The sequence below is a fragment of the Camelus bactrianus genome, chromosome 21 (genome assembly GCF_048773025.1).
Source record: "Camelus bactrianus isolate YW-2024 breed Bactrian camel chromosome 21, ASM4877302v1, whole genome shotgun sequence".
NCBI lineage: Eukaryota > Metazoa > Chordata > Mammalia > Artiodactyla > Camelidae > Camelus > Camelus bactrianus.
In genome coordinates, this window is record NC_133559.1 from 170,865 (window position 1) to 188,097 (window position 17,233).

The window sequence follows — 17,233 nt, forward strand, 5'->3', positions numbered from 1 at the left end:
GGGTGGGCAGATGGGACGGGGAGACACAGGAAGAGACCCCACTGGTGAGGTCTGAGTTTGCGGGGGTCGGGGCTCCTGGGCGTTGGTTACTGGCTGCTTTTCCTGTTTGCTCTCCAGACCCAACCCCTGCCCAACCCTCTGCCCAGGGAACCCCACAGACCACAACACCTTTGCCCCCTCCTTCTGGTCAGTGGGAGGCCCCACCAGGAGCTCAGGGGCTGGAGGGCAAAGGGAGGCAGGGGCCATGGGTACCCCTCCCTTCAGGCCCCCCGAGGCTGGCAGAGTCCACACCACCCTGCAAAGAATTTCTTCATCAACGCCTTCCACTAAGCCCTTCCCAGGAACAACTGTGTAACTTCACACGCTTTCTAAGTTACATTGCACAATATACCTAAGTCTAACATGTACCAAGTAAACTTAAAGTTTTCCAAGTACCTGGGCTTCTGAGCTGGCTGGTGACACCACCATCGTTGTGGGCTCTGTGGGAGGAGAGAACAGGTGGTCAGGACGCGTGTCAGCATCCCTGGGATCCGACACAGAGGCCAATTACCCACCTCCCCCACAAGGAACATACAGCGTATCCTCCAAAGTCCTCATTGGAACCCCAGAAAGCTCACGACAGGCTAAGTCAAGGTCACTTGATGGACACCAACAAGACCCAGCTCTGGGGGGAAGCCCAGGTGCTGGCAGGGGCCAGGAGAGCCATGCAGCTCTGCCCACAGGGCTGATGGTCAGCGGGCAAAGACAGCTCCTGCCCCCCCCCATACAGCACTCACACCCCGGAGTGACCACTCAGCGGGAAGCAGCCAACAGGGCCATGGAGTCCATCCTGCCCCTCAGGAAGCATGGCTGGGGCATGAGGAAGGGAGGGAGGGAGCAGGAAGGGAGCCACTCAGGTCAGCCAGGTCTGCAGGAAAGGCCACATGGTCAGAAGCCATGCACCCCCAATCAAAGTCTGATGAGAAACCCAGGCTCCATGGAAGGAACAGACTTTGCTTGGGAGCTCCCAACAGCTGCACCGGGTGAGTTGCCATCTGCTACCACCTCTAAATTTGGAGGTTTCTCCCCCGACCGTCAGCCATCAGAGAGTCAGAGCTCCCGGGTTGAAGCCCAGGTGCCGGATGGATATTTTCTTAGGTTCAGTATTAAACATGGGCTTATTGGTGTGTGATGAATGCTCACGCGTATAACCTGTGTGCAGCCTGGGAGGTGGATGGTTCTGGTATCCATTTGACAGATGAGGAAATGGAGGACCGGAGGACTGGGAGCGAGCTTGTTTGCCCCAAGGGTCACAGCCAGGAAGTGGTAGGGCTGGGTGAGGCCAGACTGGGGGACCCCAGCACCTGTGCTCCAGCCGCTCCCTAAGCCACACTTGGGCCTCTCAAGACACCAGGGTGGACAAGACACAGAAAACCCACCTGCTTCTTCAGCCTTCCTTGAATTATACATGCAGAAAGGTGTTGCGGGTGAATCTCAGCTGCCTCAAATCCAGGTGGGGTATAAAAAGTACAAACCATGAAGTTCTCTGCTAAGTGAAGCTGCCAACTCTGCAAGTGTTTTCAAAATGCCATCAAGATACACACAGATCTTTGTGCTGATCCATTAAAATAATGGAACACATTCCACTAACAGCACCAGTGGAGTTAAGAGAAAAGCGCACAGCCAGCAGGACACTGCGGCCCACGTGGGGCCTTCAGGAAAACTCTGTAGCTGTGAGTGGATGGACGGAATGGAGGGTGGGAGAAATCGGACCAGAGCAAAGGTGCTTCCTGGAGGAGCCTGCATCGAGTTATCCGGATACCAAGGGCACAGAGGCAGCCAGCCCTTCAGCCCTCTCTACAAACCGAGCACAGACCAGACGGTGAGTGTTCACAAACCTTACTTTAAGTCCCAAGGAGTTGGGGAGTCTTTGAGTTCTGAAGAGCAAGGAGCCCCTCAGTGAAGGTTGGTGCCTAGCTCTGCTGCAAAACTAACAAATGACTTCCCCTGGCTTCCGTCTGGGACAGCCACCTCCTGGAGGCTGGTGCCACCACTCCCTCTTTACAGATGAGGAAACTGAGGCTCAGATAGGTTGAGAAATTTACCCAGGACCACACAGCTAGTAATGGGTGGCCTGGGGATCCCCACCAAGTACTTACAGACCCCAAAGTGCTCCCTCCTGACCACACGTAGCTACCAAGACTTTGTTACCCACATGGTCACACGGCATCATGCAAACTGCCTTTTGTCTTTTTAAAAAACTTTCTGGGGGAAAACAGAGACCAGACCGATGCTAGCGGAAGTAGGCAGGACTGTCTACTGATGCCACATTGAGGTGGAAGCTGGAACCAGGACACCTGGTTCCTGTGGCATCTCCCTCCACCCCGTGTCTCTCCTGCCCTCTCCCCAGAGGAGAACCTCCTCCCAGAAAGTCCTAGGGAGGAAGGCCGCTACAGTTTCTTCTGTAAAACAACAAATGAGGAGAAATGGAGAAGCGAGGGAGTTTTCTTTGAAATGAGCCCGTGGTAGTAAAAGATGACAGATTTTATTTGGGGGAGAGAAATCTGTGAGGGCTCCGCAGCCTGGAATTCCCTGGAGCAGCTGCCAGAGAAACGGCCTTCCTTGCCAGCAGGTGGGTGTTGGGAGAGGCTACCTGGCAGCCTCAGCCCCCATCTGCCTGGGGAGGGGAATGAGGAGCAGTGTTCAGGCTGACCCCTGTCCCATCACTTGACCTCAGAGGACAAGTGAGGTCAGGGGTGCACACACTTCCCAGGGTGCCCAGCCCTGCCCCACGAGGATGCCCCGAGCTCGATGGTCGGCAGATGACGTCAAGGGCACCAGCAGGGCCTCCCAGCCAGGCTCAGCCCAAGGACGCCCTGCCCATGACTGTCTTTGGGCTTGGGTCAGGACAGGGAATGGCCTTGGAGGCACCCACAAGTCCTCTCTCCATTCCCTACTTCTTCATTCTAGAAACAAGCTGGTGAAAACTGGTGGCAACCTGAAGCCAAGAGGGCAACACCTGCTTGAAACCCTGGAAGCTGTTTGTTTAGCAAATGGGTCAAAGGCATCCTGTGTTTCTGGCGTGTCCTTCCTCCTCCAGTTCACTTCCACCATAAACTCCTTCATCATCCACTGGGTGTGGTTTCCTCCCCAGAACCCAGGAATCAATTTCCGTGGAGACTCAAGTCTGGGGGGTGGGTGTTGGCCAGAGCCCTATCTGCTCCCCAAGCAATGAACACACAGCTAATCCTCTGCATTTTCGCAGTCCTGGTGAGGGAAGGGTTGGTGCTTCTCTGCTCCTGCATAATCTCTGCACCCAACCCTCACCAGCGAGTTTTGGGGACCACCCACAGGAGATGCCACCACTGGTCCTAGCAGACAGCAGCAGCCCTGGAACTGAGGCATCAATTCTGAGTTGTCCTCACACTTGGCTAACGATGGCTCCCTTGAGCGCCCCGAGTGCTGCCTGCAGACCATCTCATTTAGTCCTGCCACAGTCCCACAAGGCAGCCCACAGAGGGTGAGGAACTTGTCCAGGGTCATCTGGCTGGGATTCAACCCAGAGCTAGCCAGGCTCTGAAGTCAACCCTCAGGCCATTCAAGTCACCTGAAGGTGGAATGAGTCATACTGGCACTGGAGGTCTTTGAGCAAGAGCTGGGAGACCCCTTCTTAGGCTGTGGCCCAGGGACACCATGCACACAGTAGACCAGTGGTCCCAGAGTGGGTCGAGGACCGGCAGTAGCAGCAGCATTGGGGAACCTGTCAGAAATGCAGACTTTCAGGCCCACTGAGACCAGGGCAGAATCAGCCACTCCTGGGGTGGGACTCAGCGGCCTGTGGGTCTGTGTTTAAGACGCCCACCTGTGGACTCAGGTGTGAGCCCTGCCACAGTCCACGTTGGACAGAACTCTGATTCCAGAACTCGTGCTATGCTGATGCTGCCAGTGGAATCCAGGTGGTTGGAACAGTCGGTTCTACCTCCATAATTTCCCCCCATGGTCAGCAGAGTAATAGCCCCCAATCTGTCACATCCCAACTCTCAGGACCCGTGGGGATCATGTGTCATTGCAAGGGGAGCTTGAGGTAGCGGATGGAAGTTAAATTGTGAATCCGCTGACCTTGAAGCAAAGGGATTATCCGGATTTCTGACCTCTCCAACTGTAAGAGGGTAAATCTGTGTTGTTTTAAGTAGTGAGTTTGTGTAACTTGTTCCTGCAGAAGGAAACTCTTACATCCTGCTTTCAAACTGTTCCATCTTCTTGATTCTCCACTCCCTGGGGATAGGCCACAGGGAAAATCCTCTAGGGGACACCCACGTGCCTGACACGGAATCAAGGGATTCCAGGTGGAGCTGAGAACAGTGGTGGGGCTGCGTGCAGGCACCCTGGACCCAGCACACGCCGATCTGCTTAGTTACCGGAATGCCAGCTTCCTCCTTGACTGTGGCCTCACCTGGAGGCCAGACTCCCTCTGAGGAGTCTAGCAGGATCGCACAGAAGCCCTAGCACCTTCCTGCAGCTGATTCTCACTGGCTTATCTGCTTAAATGGCCACCTCCCAGGACCAGACCTCCACCGTGGCGCCATACTCCCTCTGTGGGAGCCACGCAGATACCTCTGGCCCCACAGCTTGCCCCCGGCACCAAACTGAACAGACACAATAGACTCTGTCACAGGGGACCGAGGACCCTTCTTCATGAAGACCTGGGTAGTGGAGGGGTGGGGCCCTAAGGTGGCAGAGAGGCTGGGCTACGTACTCCGCAAGCCAAATCTCCAGAGCATGCAGGTCCCTCAAGATCCCCTTAGGAGCTGAAGCCTCTCTTGGAAGCACAGGGCAGAACTTGTAAACACCCGGGTGGGCTGGTGGGCAGCGAAGCAGCCACACAGCCTTAGCTTATTTGGGGGGGGTCCTTTGCGATGTGACACTGGGCACGGGCATCTTGACACAGATCTCAACAGAGAACACAGCTTGTCAAGGGGCTGCCTTCCTGGGAGGTAATTCTTGCTCAGAGGTGAGACTAAATCACAATATCACCTACAAACAGACCAGCTCACACAGTCACACCCAGATGGGGCCCTCCCCAGCGCCGCCCTCCCACACACAAGTGCCAGACACCCTCACCTCGCTCACCTGCCCCAGGCGGTGCCCTCAGCCTTTGCTTGCCATTTTCGGAAGGGGGTGCCTAGTGTTCTTTGGGGCAGAGGACTTTTTACATCAAGAAATGTGCGCTAGAGCCGTGCCCAGGACCCTGCCTCCTGCAATCCTCTCCGGGCCCATCACACAAGCCTGCAGGGCTGCTTCCCAAGCTGGGTCCGGGGGAGGTGCACTTGGGAACAGGATCAGGGCACCCCGCCAGCCAGGGCCCCCAGTGCTGAGCACGTCCCGAGGCTCCACAGACAACACAGCCTCCAGGGCAGCTGCTATCAGCCCCCATTTCACAGAGAATGGAACTGAGGTGGGCAGGGGGGTGTCAGCCAGGCTGAGTCCCCCCTGCCCTATCCCCACCTCTCCCGGGTGGCTGCATGGTTGCCTTACCATCCTGAGCCTCAGTTTTCTCCTCTGTACAATGGGACCACAGCAGTGCCTTTCTCGTCAGAGGTATAAACAAGACAGCGGGCCCAACACAGCATAGCGAGCTCTTCGTCACCCCAGACAGGGAGGGTGGGTGGCACCAGCAGCTCTGGCACAGGGTCAAGAAACAGGAGACCAAAGCCACCTCAGAAGGACTTGGTAGAAAGAGAATGTTTCCACCAGAACACCCTGGCTGCCAGGAGACTCAGGGAACTGTGCTCTCCTCTGGAAGCAGAATCACATCCTCCTCAGCCAGCCCTAACTCTCCCCGCACTGCTGGACAGGGGAGAGCCACTTAAAAAGACACAGACATCTACAGAGACAGCTCCCAGTCACTCAGGAGGCGACCTGCCAGTGAGACCCATCGAGTCCCACCTGACTGTCTGGACCCCCCAAGACACGCAGGTGGCCTGGAACACCAGGGGACTGCTCACACTCCTTAGTGGCCGGGATCTTACTTCAGCTCCTGGGAGGGGGCACACTGGTCAGGAGACTTGTGAATGAGCATCTCCCGTGGGCACAGGCGGCCCCATTTAAACACGCAGTGACGGCTGCACAGAGACAGCAGTGGCACCCACATGTGTCCCTCTGTGTGGCGAAGTCCCTGGGCCTGGCATGGTTATGGGCTCCACAGTGTCCCCTCACTAGCCCTCATCCCACCCCGGGCACGTGCAACGCTCACCCCAGTTTAAGGAGGCAGAATCAGGGCGCCAGCACTGCTGTTTCTCCAGCTACTGGGCTGGAGGTGAAGAGGCGGGAAGATGCCTCCGGGCCCCAAGGAGTTCACACCACATTCCACTGCAGGACAGACCACATCAACTGTGTTTGGAGCTCAGGGCCTCACAGCGAGGTGAGCTGGTAAGGCCTTGGCTCAGGGCGGCAGTGGGATAGAAAGGGGAGCTTCACCCTGGAGACAAGTGCCTCTGGGGTGCCCTGAGGGGCCTCAGAACTGCAGGCAGAAAAGGAAGGAGCAGGAAGGGTGCTGCAGGGACAGGTGTGACCTGGTGGGCAGGTCACGTGAGGCACCCAAATGTGAGCATCAGGGCCTGTGAAAAGCTTTAGCATCAAAACTGACAAAGACAAAAATCAGAAAAGCAGGGCAGTGTGCACATTAGCAGAAGCAGAATGGAGGAGGCTGGATGTGAACAAGGTGTCCTCGTCAACACCGCCTGCCCAACAGGGTTTTCATGGTGGAGAAAAAAGTCCCTGTGTTTCCCCTGCAGATGTCGCCTGGGAAGGCAGGGAGTCTCAAGCCAGGTGACAGCCAAGCTCTGATCTGGGAGCAGCCACTGCCCTGGGGTGCCTGCCCTGGAGGCATCAGGAGGACAAATGCCACAGACAGCGTCCCAGGGTCACTGACTGTGACCTCGCTGCAGATAAGGAGTAAGCGTTCCTCAGGAGGCAGGCTCACTGCACAGAGGTACCCGCAGGCATTTCTTGCCTCAGTTAAAAAGCAGAAACAAAAACTCTTCCCCATCAGGAGGTTTTAATAATGGCCTCTTAAAAATACTTCACCTGTTAAAATGTTTTCCATTTTCCCACTTAAGAAAAGGGGCGCTTCCAAGCAGTTATGAAGAAGTCTCCAGCTGTCCATTAGGAAGCTTTCCGAGTCAGTTTTACCTGGCAGTGGGGGAGAAGTGTACCCACACCTGTGCTAAGAGAGTATTACTCACTGCCCCCAACTAAGATTTAGTTTGGTTGTTGATTTTTGTAAAGTGACTTTAAACATTTACCTAATGCCTAATTTACCAGAATTTCCTAAGGGGAGATAGGAACCCAGGGCTCACATGAGCTTTCTCTTGTCTATTACAGACAAAACAAACATGTGTCTTTCACTGACTCCACTCATCACTCAAGTCCCAGAGAAATGCTGTGTTAGTCACCTTCAGGACACAGCTGGTCTAAAGTTTCAGCTGATTCACAAAAGAACAGCAAGGACTTCTTCTAGAGAAAGTTCAGGGCAATCTATTTTTCTTAATCTTTAAAGAGGCAGCAAGTCATAAACCTCATCCACCTTCACGAGACATGTTTATGGACAGAAACCAAATATCACATCTAATGGAAAATGAAATTGGGCTCCTCCACGTCATGGGCTGGGACCTCCCAGCACAGGTCAGTGAAGAGTGGCCACGTGTGAGCTTTGAACTGCAGCCTGAACTTCCAGTCGGGCTGTGAGGATGAAGCAGGAAGTGCTGCTGGGTTTGCAGTGACCAGGAAGAAGGGACTGATACGTCCCTGCATCGGTAGTGGACAGAACCAGGTGACCACGGCCCCTGAGGATGGGCCTCGTGGTACACCCTGTAGAAGAATGACTCCTCTAGTCAGAGAGATGCAGGGACCCCTCAGTTCTAACCACCTGCCATGACTGGTGGCAAACCAGTTACAACTCTGTGCCTCAGTTTCCCCATCTTTAAAATCAGAGGGTCAGACCAGACAGGCCCTGACAGTCCTGTCCCACTCTGCAGCGCCAGAAGCCAGGCCCTGGGTTATACTGTTTATCTCCAGGGATGAGGAGAGCACAGGGATCATCTCTGAGGGAGGAAAAGCTCTTTGTGAACATGCAGACTCTAGGGTCCCACAGGTGAGACAAGGCCTTCGTGTACCACGTGTGCCACGCTCTCACCCAGCCTCTGAAGACAGGTACCCAGGCACTGAGAGCATGAGCACTGAATCCAAACCCTGCCACTTCCTGTGTGACTCTGGGTAAACCTGAGCCTCAGCTTACTCAAATGTAAAATGGGAATAGTACCATTTGAGGGCCAACTTTTATTTTCTCCTGTCAAATATATTGTTGCTTCTTTTGCAAAATACAGCAACTCTCAGGTGCCACACGGCTGAGGTGGGAGCAAGGCACAGGGATGAGAAGGAACTCGGAGAAAGAGTGATGGTCCCTGAGGGTGGGGGCAGTTCAGCAGACCCCTCCCTGTTACCTAAGCAGCTGTTGCGCCTGGCTGGCTTCACTGCAGTCATTCTCAGGCCTCCAGGAGCAAACCCCCAGCTCCTGGGCTGGAGAGGGCCCAACCCTGTCCAGCACATGCAGCCAGCCTCTCTGCTTCCCCGTGTTTTGGGGGTAATATCATAATCATTTGCTCCATAGCAGGACCCTAGTTCTCCAGGGAAGAAAACTTTTTTAGAAGCTAAAAACCACTTAAACTCATCATTCTCCGTAGACTTCAAATCTTTCAAGGGCTTTATTGTTGGTTCTTGTTGATTAAGTGCAGAAACACTAAGCAAGCTGTTCCCGAAATTTTACACATTCTCCCTGCCTGCAATTAAATCCTCATACCCACGTAAAAGAGCCCAAGAAATGTGCGTTCCCTGTCCTGCCTAAGCACGCCTCCTGCAACTCTGGTGCAACCAGGATTCACACCGCCAGTCACCGGGCGGGAAGGACATTTTGAGGGTGCAGGCCCGTGAAGTAGAAGGCACCAGCCCAGGTGGGGAGAACTCGGGAAAGGAGGGGCACAATCCAGTCTCTCTGCTGAAGGTGCTACGCCATGGAGCTAAGTCCCTCTCCTCCCCAGCCAGCAGCTGGCCCTGATGAATTCCAGGTTGGGGCGGGGGGCGGGGTGTCCCAGGTCGAGAGAGTGACTTCCAGGTCCAGCAGAGGGAGAGTGGAAAAGAGGGGAGAGGCACGGAGGTCAGGGCCCCAGCGGGGAGGCGGGGGCTACCAATCCGGAAAAGGGAGACGGCGGAGCAGGGCCTTCCAGTCCGGTAGAGAGAGAAGGCGGAGGAGCCCCCAGTGCAGCAGAGGGCGCGGAAGGAGAGGAGGTCGGCGGGTCCAGCAGAGGAAGGCGCGGAAAGGGGGGCGCCGGGTCCGGGTCCAGCGGAGGGAGGGAGGGAGGGAGAGAGGGGAGAGAGGGAGGGGGTCGCAGCCCCTCCCCGGCGGACGCCACCCCCGCACCCCCGCCCGCCGGCCCTCACCCGCCGCGCCGGGCTCCCGCCGCGCGCTGACCGAGCCGTCCCTGCGCAGGAGGATGTCCGCCGTGTCCCGGATGCGCCGCCCGCCGCCCGGCGCGCCCCGCAGCCCGCGGCAGCACTGGAAGCACACGGCCCACGCCTGCTCCTCGTTGATGGGCTGCTCGTACGCCTTCAGCACCTCCTCCAAGGACAGCTCCCACGGCTCGGGCCGCCCCGCGCCCCCGGCCCGCTGCCCCGCGGCCGAGTCGCCGCTGGAGCTGCCGGCCCGGGCCATGGCCGCCCCATCATCGCCGCCGGCGCGCCCGGCCCGTTTCCATAACAGCCGCGCCGGGGCCGGCGCGCCCGCGGAGCGCGGGGGGCGGATCCCGCGCCGCCGGCCGCTGCTTTGTCATCGTCGGGCTCCGCCCAGCGCGAGCGGCCGCAGGTGAGGCCAGCGAAGGCGGGAGAGGAGGGGGAGGGAGGGGGCGGAGGGGGTGGAAGGGCGGAAGTGGAGGGGAGGAGGAAGGGAGGGGAGGAGGAGGACGGTACGGGTGGACGGGAGCTCTTGGATGGGGTGAGGCCGGTGTAAAGGCGGGAAGGGGCGCAGAGCTGGGAGGGAGTAGAGCGGCTGAAGACGCCGGGGCTGGGTGCTGGGCGGGTGAGGAAGGTGGGAGGGCTGCGCAGAGCTGGGCAGAGGGTGAAGAAGAGGCCGGGGCAAGGGGCGCGGTGACGACGGTGAGAGGGGGTGAGGGTGCAATGAGCTGGGCGGAAAGGGGGGAGGGGCGGGGTGGGCGGAGCCGGGACCAGCGCAGGGGCGATCCCGAAGAAGGCATGTTAGGGGATACGGTTCCTCCCGCCCCTGGGCACCCAGCAGAACAATCACTCGCGTGTTAGGCCAATACAGCCTAAGATGCACGCAGGGATTGCGGGGCGTCCGCAAGTTGGACGCTGGGTTGCGGGCGAGCTGGGAGGCCTATGGCTCCAGGAGGACCAGGTTGTGCTGCGGTGGCCTCTGTGCAGAGCCACCTGGCAAGGTGACCTCAGGAGCCCTCCCTTAGATGATGAGAGCGAGGAAGACCTGCCGTAGGAAGCACATAAGGAAATCACGGGAGGAGCGGCCAAGATACCGGAGTAGGACGCTCTTAGCTCACCCTGTCCCACGAATACACCGAGTGACATCTACGAACACACCCATCCACTCGGAACACCTGCTGAACTTTGACAGAACATCACCTTCTTCAAAAAACAAAATTCACCATAAGTCTGATAAACAAGTTTATACGGTATCTTGTAGTAGCTTAAGGTGAAGAAGAATATAAAAACGAATATATGTATGTTCACGTATGACTGAAACATTGCGCTGTACACCAGACAACTGACACATTGTAAACTGACTACACTTCAACCAAAAAAAGTAAAAAAAAAAAAAACAACTTTCCAGCTCACATCGGCATTTAGAGCTCAGGTGTCTCCGTGAGAAGCAAGCAGAGGCCCAGTTTAGGGCCATGGAGCAATGCTCCTCTGGAAACCGGGTGCCTTCATCCCAGACCAGCTCTTTCTCTCGGTGATGGTGTTTCTTGACACAGGTTCGTGAGCCCAGCGCACAGTGAGGCCAAACTGCAACACTGGAGTTTGGAGCAGAGAAAGGTTTATTGCAGGGCTGAGCAAGCAGATTGGGCGGCTTGTGTTAAAAAACAAAAAAAACAAACAAAAAAAATCAAAAAGAAACAAAACTCCCCAATAGTTTTGGGGAGAAGCTTTTATAGACAAAATTTGGGGTGAGGTCTGTAGGGCATGTGACTTTCTTCTGACTGGTTGGTGGTGAGGTAACGGGGCGGTGCTCCAGGAATCCTGTGCTCAGCCTGAAGTTGCCATCCTCCACCTGGGTGGGGGCCTTCGTTCCTGCAGAACTCAGGGATATTGTCATACTCCTGGAGGAGGAACCAGGACCAGACCCACCACGGCACTATTATTTCTTGACTGCTCCTCCTTGCTGCGCTCCCTCCCTCCCCTGACTAGCCACTGTTTGAATCTGCCCTTTGGAACTCAGGGAAGGTCAGGGAGGCTGGGTGGAAGCCATTTCCTACAAACTAGAAACAGGGCGGGGAAGGCTCCCCAGCTTATGCAGCCAAGAATAGCAGCGGCACAGCCACTTTGTGGTGGAAAATTGGAGGCTGGGGTATGCTATCTGCTGAATAAATTGTGCGTCAACCTGGGACTCAGGTTGATCTTCCTGTCTAACCTTGACCCCACCCACTGGTTATGCATAGAGGGAAGTGAAAATATGCAGGCCTGAGTTGTAACAGCGACAGCAGGAAACCCTCAGTGAGTAGTCCTGCGTGTAGGAGTGTCTACACAGCGGTTCAGGAGAGGCCCTGACTCACATCACACAATGCCAGGTGTGTGTGATCTGGGGCACCGTCTTCCCTCCTGTGGTTGTTCCTGATGGGCCCACACAAGGGGTGGTTTCTGCTTTCAGATGCCATGGGAATCAAGACTTCCACTCGAAACACCTCTGGGCGAGGTGTTACCACCAGTGCACCAGAAGTTGGGGTCACTGCTCCCACCATAGGCCGAGACACCCCTCCCCCTCCTGGTGGCAGGAGCATCTCAGGAGGGGCACCCTCAGCACAGTGCAGTGAGTGGCTAGAACAAAAGATGGTAATTTCTCTAATTGGACGCTGGTTAGCTTGTAGCAAGAAGTTCCCTGATCTTCAAAAGGCCTCAGATTTCCCTAACTGACCACATGGTTTTAGAATCTCCTTTGATAAGCATGGGCCTTAGCAAGGACTGGTAACTACTCCCACCTGTCTGATCCAGGGGCCCTGAGGCCACCTGTGTAAGGCATGATACCCTTTCTGACCTGGCATTGTTTTTTCAGTGATTCCTGTGCACTTTCCAAGACGTCAGCTAGCAAGATTTAGAACCATGGGGTTTTACTAAAAAAACGGTTTAAGTTTTAAACGTTCTACTTACATATCTCTTGGTATCTGAAGGTTTGTCTCCCAGCCATGAGTAAATGAGGAGGCAGAAGCCCAGCTTTCTAGATGCTCCTAGAAACTGTATCTTTTTCCCTCCCAGGTCATTTACTCACACCCATTTATCTCCCAAAAAAGTACCAGGAGAGACCTAGAAATCAGTTTTAGGGGAGATGTAGCCGCCTAGGAGTGGTGGTGGCAGTGAGACCAGGAGCCCGAGAACGGCTTCTAAGTCAATAAAGAGAAGTGAACCATGAATCCACTCAATCAGAACTGATCACATGGGCCCATGACTCTAGTGACTGGGTGCAGTGGGCTTGTGATGTGGTTGGTGGGGGCCCTAGGTGCAAGATGAGTTCCACCCACCAGTCAACAAGTCACAGTCAAGATGATCATTTCCTTCTGTGTTGTACACCCGTACTTTAAACAGTCCAGCTGATGTTCTAAATCAGACTGAGGACTCTGCCACTGAAAACTCTGGGTGAATGGACAGTTGTCTGGGCTGCACACACCAAGGGAGAGCAGGTGGTGCCTGGTTGAGATGGAGGTTGGGGTTTATCCCAGTAGCAAGTGGGTTAGAACGCAGAAGACTTCGTCCACCAACTATGCAACACAGACCATCAGAATAAAAAAAAAATGTTAGTTCTTCTATAACTTGAAGTTAGCAAGTGGATTTTAAACATGAAACTAATTTCTGGCTGTTTAGAGTCCAAGAGAGAAGCATGGTAGAAACTGAGCGAGGTCAGTCATGAACTCAACCTGGAAGTCTTTGGATCCAGGCGATTCCTACAATTATGGCATTACCAGTAGCCTACTCCTGAGACCAGTAGATGAGGGAATCCCCAGGAAGGGAGGTTATCAGTCACCCTGGGCTGTGCTTGGGGACAGAATGGATACATTTAGTGTGGTGACTAATCCACCAGTGCCCCAAAATGGAGAATCACTACCAAGTTAGCACGTTAGCAAACACACTCCCAAATTATTCATCTTAAGGTACAGGCTGTCCATTCACACATATTTGCTGAGTACTGGGTGTTGATGTCTTGTGCCTGGGAAAGGCCAATGAAAACCCCAGCCAGGTCCCTCTAAGAATCCACCAGGTTCTCAGGGGGAAACAGTGAAGGAGGAAACAGTTTCTGCAGGTGGGGAAGGGCCTATAGGCATTTGATGTGAACCAGGACCCCCACTGGTTATGTCGGTTTTCTCCCATGCTCGTGTTTGATGCTTTGAGGAATTATAGATCATGTCCACATCAGGACAATGCAGTCAAAGGGGTGGGCGGCTCAGACAGCATTTGGCCACAGGTTAAACTCTCCAGTAATTATACCTCTGAGCATCTTTGCAGACACAGAAACTAGAGAGCCCTAATTTTTGGCTGTCCAGGTGCACTGTGGAATACGGGTACATTATTCTGGGAGGGAGTTAGGGCTCCAGGCTTCAAGGTCATGCACTGAGACAAAAGTCAGAGTGAGTAAGGCATATGAGCTGTTGGGATTAAGATCAAAGACAATTTGAGATGAAAGGCCCATGGACTCCCCTAGACATGGGCAGAACCACACAGAGGCTCTCAGCCTGCACCTAATTCCACTTCAGGTTGAAAAACAGGTCACTTCTCCCAGGAGACCCATGCACACTGAGTGCCGTGAGCAACCAGGCCCTGAATGCCCTCTTTGTCATCATCCTTGCAGCCAAGCAGGGCTCAGGGGTCTGGGAGGAAAGGCTGAAACTTGAGAGGCTGTGGTTTTGTGCTTTAGGTTTATTTTGGGATAATGATAAAGACCATGAATCCCCAGGGATGCTAGATAGAGCCAGGCTGTGCTTGATCTCTGAGAGAAGCCAAATCAGCTCTAGGGGAAGGGCTCTGGGACTGGACATTGCTGCAGGACTTTGAGGCTGGTGGCAGAGAAGAGGTGGAGATGAGACAGGAGGGAGTCCAGAGCACAGGACGTAGCGCTGAGTTCCCAGAGCTGAGCCAAGATGATGAGAGGAAGCCCCAAAAGACAGGAAGGGGAGGGGACAGCAGATAAGGCTGTCCTGCGGGGGACAGGATGAGGAGAGGGGCACTCATGGGGGTGCTCACTCTGGATTCCTGATCAGGAGCTAAGAAAATGCACAAGAACACTGTTTATTTCCCAATGAAGACAATGGTAGTCATTTGAAAAGTTTTAAGTTATGTTGTGAAAATTAACAAATGTGCCTCATTTAAAATGGAATTGAGAGGTCAGTAGGGGGAACTCTCATGCCCTACCACCCCACGTCAATTGAAGCTCCAACAGGAATAAGCTTACAACTTTCCTACCCTTCCTTCCAGGGGAAGGAAGAATTTCTCCCCGCCCAGCAACAGCCTAGCCAATGAGAGACCATCACAGCTCAACCAGTGAAAAGCCGCTACACTTTTAGCTCCCAGTTTCCTCCAATGGACCCTCTGTTTAGAACAGTCCATGTCAAATCCCCCTTTTCCTCTATAAAAGAGGTTCCTCTCCCTTGTTCTCTGGACTTGCTTGTGATTCACCATATATTGCATGTCCTGAATTGCAATTCTTTGCTATTCCTGAATAACCCCGTCTTGCTGGTAAAATACCTGGCTGTTCTGACTTCATTCTTTTACATGTAGCTGTCCAGTTTTCCCAGCACAACTTATCGAAGAGACTGTATTTTCTCCATTGTGTATTCTTTCTTACTGTAGATTAATTGACCATAGTGTGTGGGTTTATTTCTGGGCTTTCTATCCTGTTCCATGGATCTATGTGTCTGTGTTTGTGCCAGGACCATGCTGTTTTGATTACCATGGATTTGTAGTATTGTCTGAAGTCAGGGAGCCTAATTCCTCCAGCCCTGTTCTAATTTCTCAAGATTGTTTTGGCTACTCAAGGTCTTTTATGTTTCCATACACTTTTAGAAATTATTGTTCTAGTTCTGTGAAAAATGCCATTGGTGTTTTGATAGGGATTGCATTTAATCTGTAGATTTCCTTGGGTAGTGTGGTCATTTTAACAATATTGATTCTGCCAATTCAATCTTTTCCATTTGTTTGTGCCATCTTTAAATTCTTTCATCAGTGTCATAGTTTTCAGATTACAGGTCTTTTGTCTTCTTAGGTAGGTTTATTTCCTATGTATCTTATTTCTGATGATGAAATGGAATTGGTTCTTTAATTTCTCCTTCTGATAGTTCATTGTTAGTGTACAGAAATGCAGCAGGTCTCTGTATATTAATTTTGTAACCTGCAACTTTACCAGATTCACTGATGAGCTGTAGTAGTTTTCTGGTAGTGTCTTTAAGATTTTCTACGTGTGGTATCACGTCATCTGCAAACAGTGATGGCTTTATTTCTTCCTTTCCCATTTGCGTTCCTTTTATCTCTTTTTCTTTTCTGATTGTTGTGACTAGGACTTCCAAAACTATGTTGAATAAAAGTGTTGAGAGAGGTGTTGTCTTATTTTTAAATGGATGTTGACTTTTATCAAAAGCTTTTTCTGTTGACACAACATTGTAAACTGACTATACGTCGATTAAAAAAAAAAAAAGCTGCTTCTGCTCTATTGAGAGGATCATATGGTTTTTATTCTTCAATTCGTTAATGTGTTGTATCACACTGATTGATTTGTGGATATTGAAGAATCCTTGCATCCCTGGGATGAATCCCCCTTGATCGTGGTGCACGATCCTTTTAATGTGTTGGTGGAGTCAGTTTGTTGAGGATTTTTGCATCTATGTTTATAAGTAATATTGGCCTATAATTTTCTTTTTTTGTGGTATCTTTGTCTGGTTTTGGTATCAAGGTGAGGCTGGTCACTTAGAATGACTTCAGAAGTGTTCCTTTCCCTCGTGAGCAGTCTGCACGCTCACAGGAGAGGCTCTCAGGAACCCTCCTTCTGCTCCACTTCTAAGGCCCTAACCTTCCGCAGCACAAGTTCTCCTGGATGGCTTTTCCTGCAACTCCACCACCTCTAAGGATAGAAATGCAGAATACTGGGAGCTGACAGTGGGTGTGGATGCTGTACACCAGCCCCACCTGCACAAATGCAGACGATGCTGATGTTGTTCGCAACAAAACACCTGACCCCGCTGGGTGGCCTTGTGTTCTGCATGCTGCCCTGTGTTCTGAGCACGTTTCAAACTGCCAGACGGAGTGGCTTCCACATGCAGTAGCTTATAAAGCTCTTTTACATCTTCATCCAGTCCAAGAAACTTGTTTAGTGGTTTCCAAGACTATGGACATGTATGTCTACACTTGGGGATTTGGCAGGCATTAGGAGAAAGGCGTAGTCTGGTTGTGTTGCTAATTGCTAATTAACATAATTACAATAATCAAGGCTCCGTCCCAGTCAGCAACTTGAGGAAATTAAGAGAGAAAAGCTTTTCTCAGAACGACCTGTGGCCAAGCAGAAACAATGTTCCCCAAAGCTTAACAATGCCCCCTCTAATAACCCAGAAGTTGCTTAGAACAGGCAGCTGTGATGTGGTCTGGGGGTCTCTGTCAGAGGCCACCACGGTGGGAGGTGGAAAGGGGCCCAGCCGCACGGAACAAGATTCCACCAGGCTCGTCCTGGGGGTCTGCCTTGGGAACACGCTGTTTTTCCTGAGCCGGTCTGTTTCCTGGTCATCACCACTCACACCGCCAGCAGAGAGCAAAGGCTCTGGGAGAGAACCCTCGTGGGGACTTCGTGGGCCCTTGTCCCAAAGCAGCCCAGGAACCCAGGCCCCATTCAGTGTCACAGTCTCACAGAGGCGCGTGGTGCCAAACAGTGCCGTCAGCACGGCCATGGGCAGGCAGATGGGTTGCCCCGAGTAGGGACACCCTG

General features: G+C 53.2%; 1 protein-coding gene across 3 annotated transcripts in view; it reads right to left on the reverse strand.

Annotated features, from left to right (window-relative positions):
- Nucleotides 1-9,854, reverse strand: part of SPIRE2 (spire type actin nucleation factor 2) — a 28,018-nt gene extending 18,164 nt beyond the window's left edge. Inside the window, exons 1-2 of one of the 3 annotated variants that reach the window (XM_074349128.1) lie at nt 9,475-9,851; nt 436-479 (exon numbers count right to left, since the gene is read on the reverse strand). In XM_074349128.1, coding sequence (XP_074205229.1) covers nt 436-479; nt 9,475-9,745 — 315 coding nt within the window. In that variant the 5' untranslated portion in view covers nt 9,746-9,851. Of the gene's footprint in view, nt 1-435; nt 480-9,474 lie in introns of all 3 variants that reach the window. The other 2 variants (XM_074349130.1, XM_074349129.1) reach the window with 2 other exon arrangements.
- Between the last annotated feature and the right edge of the window lie 7,379 nt (nt 9,855-17,233).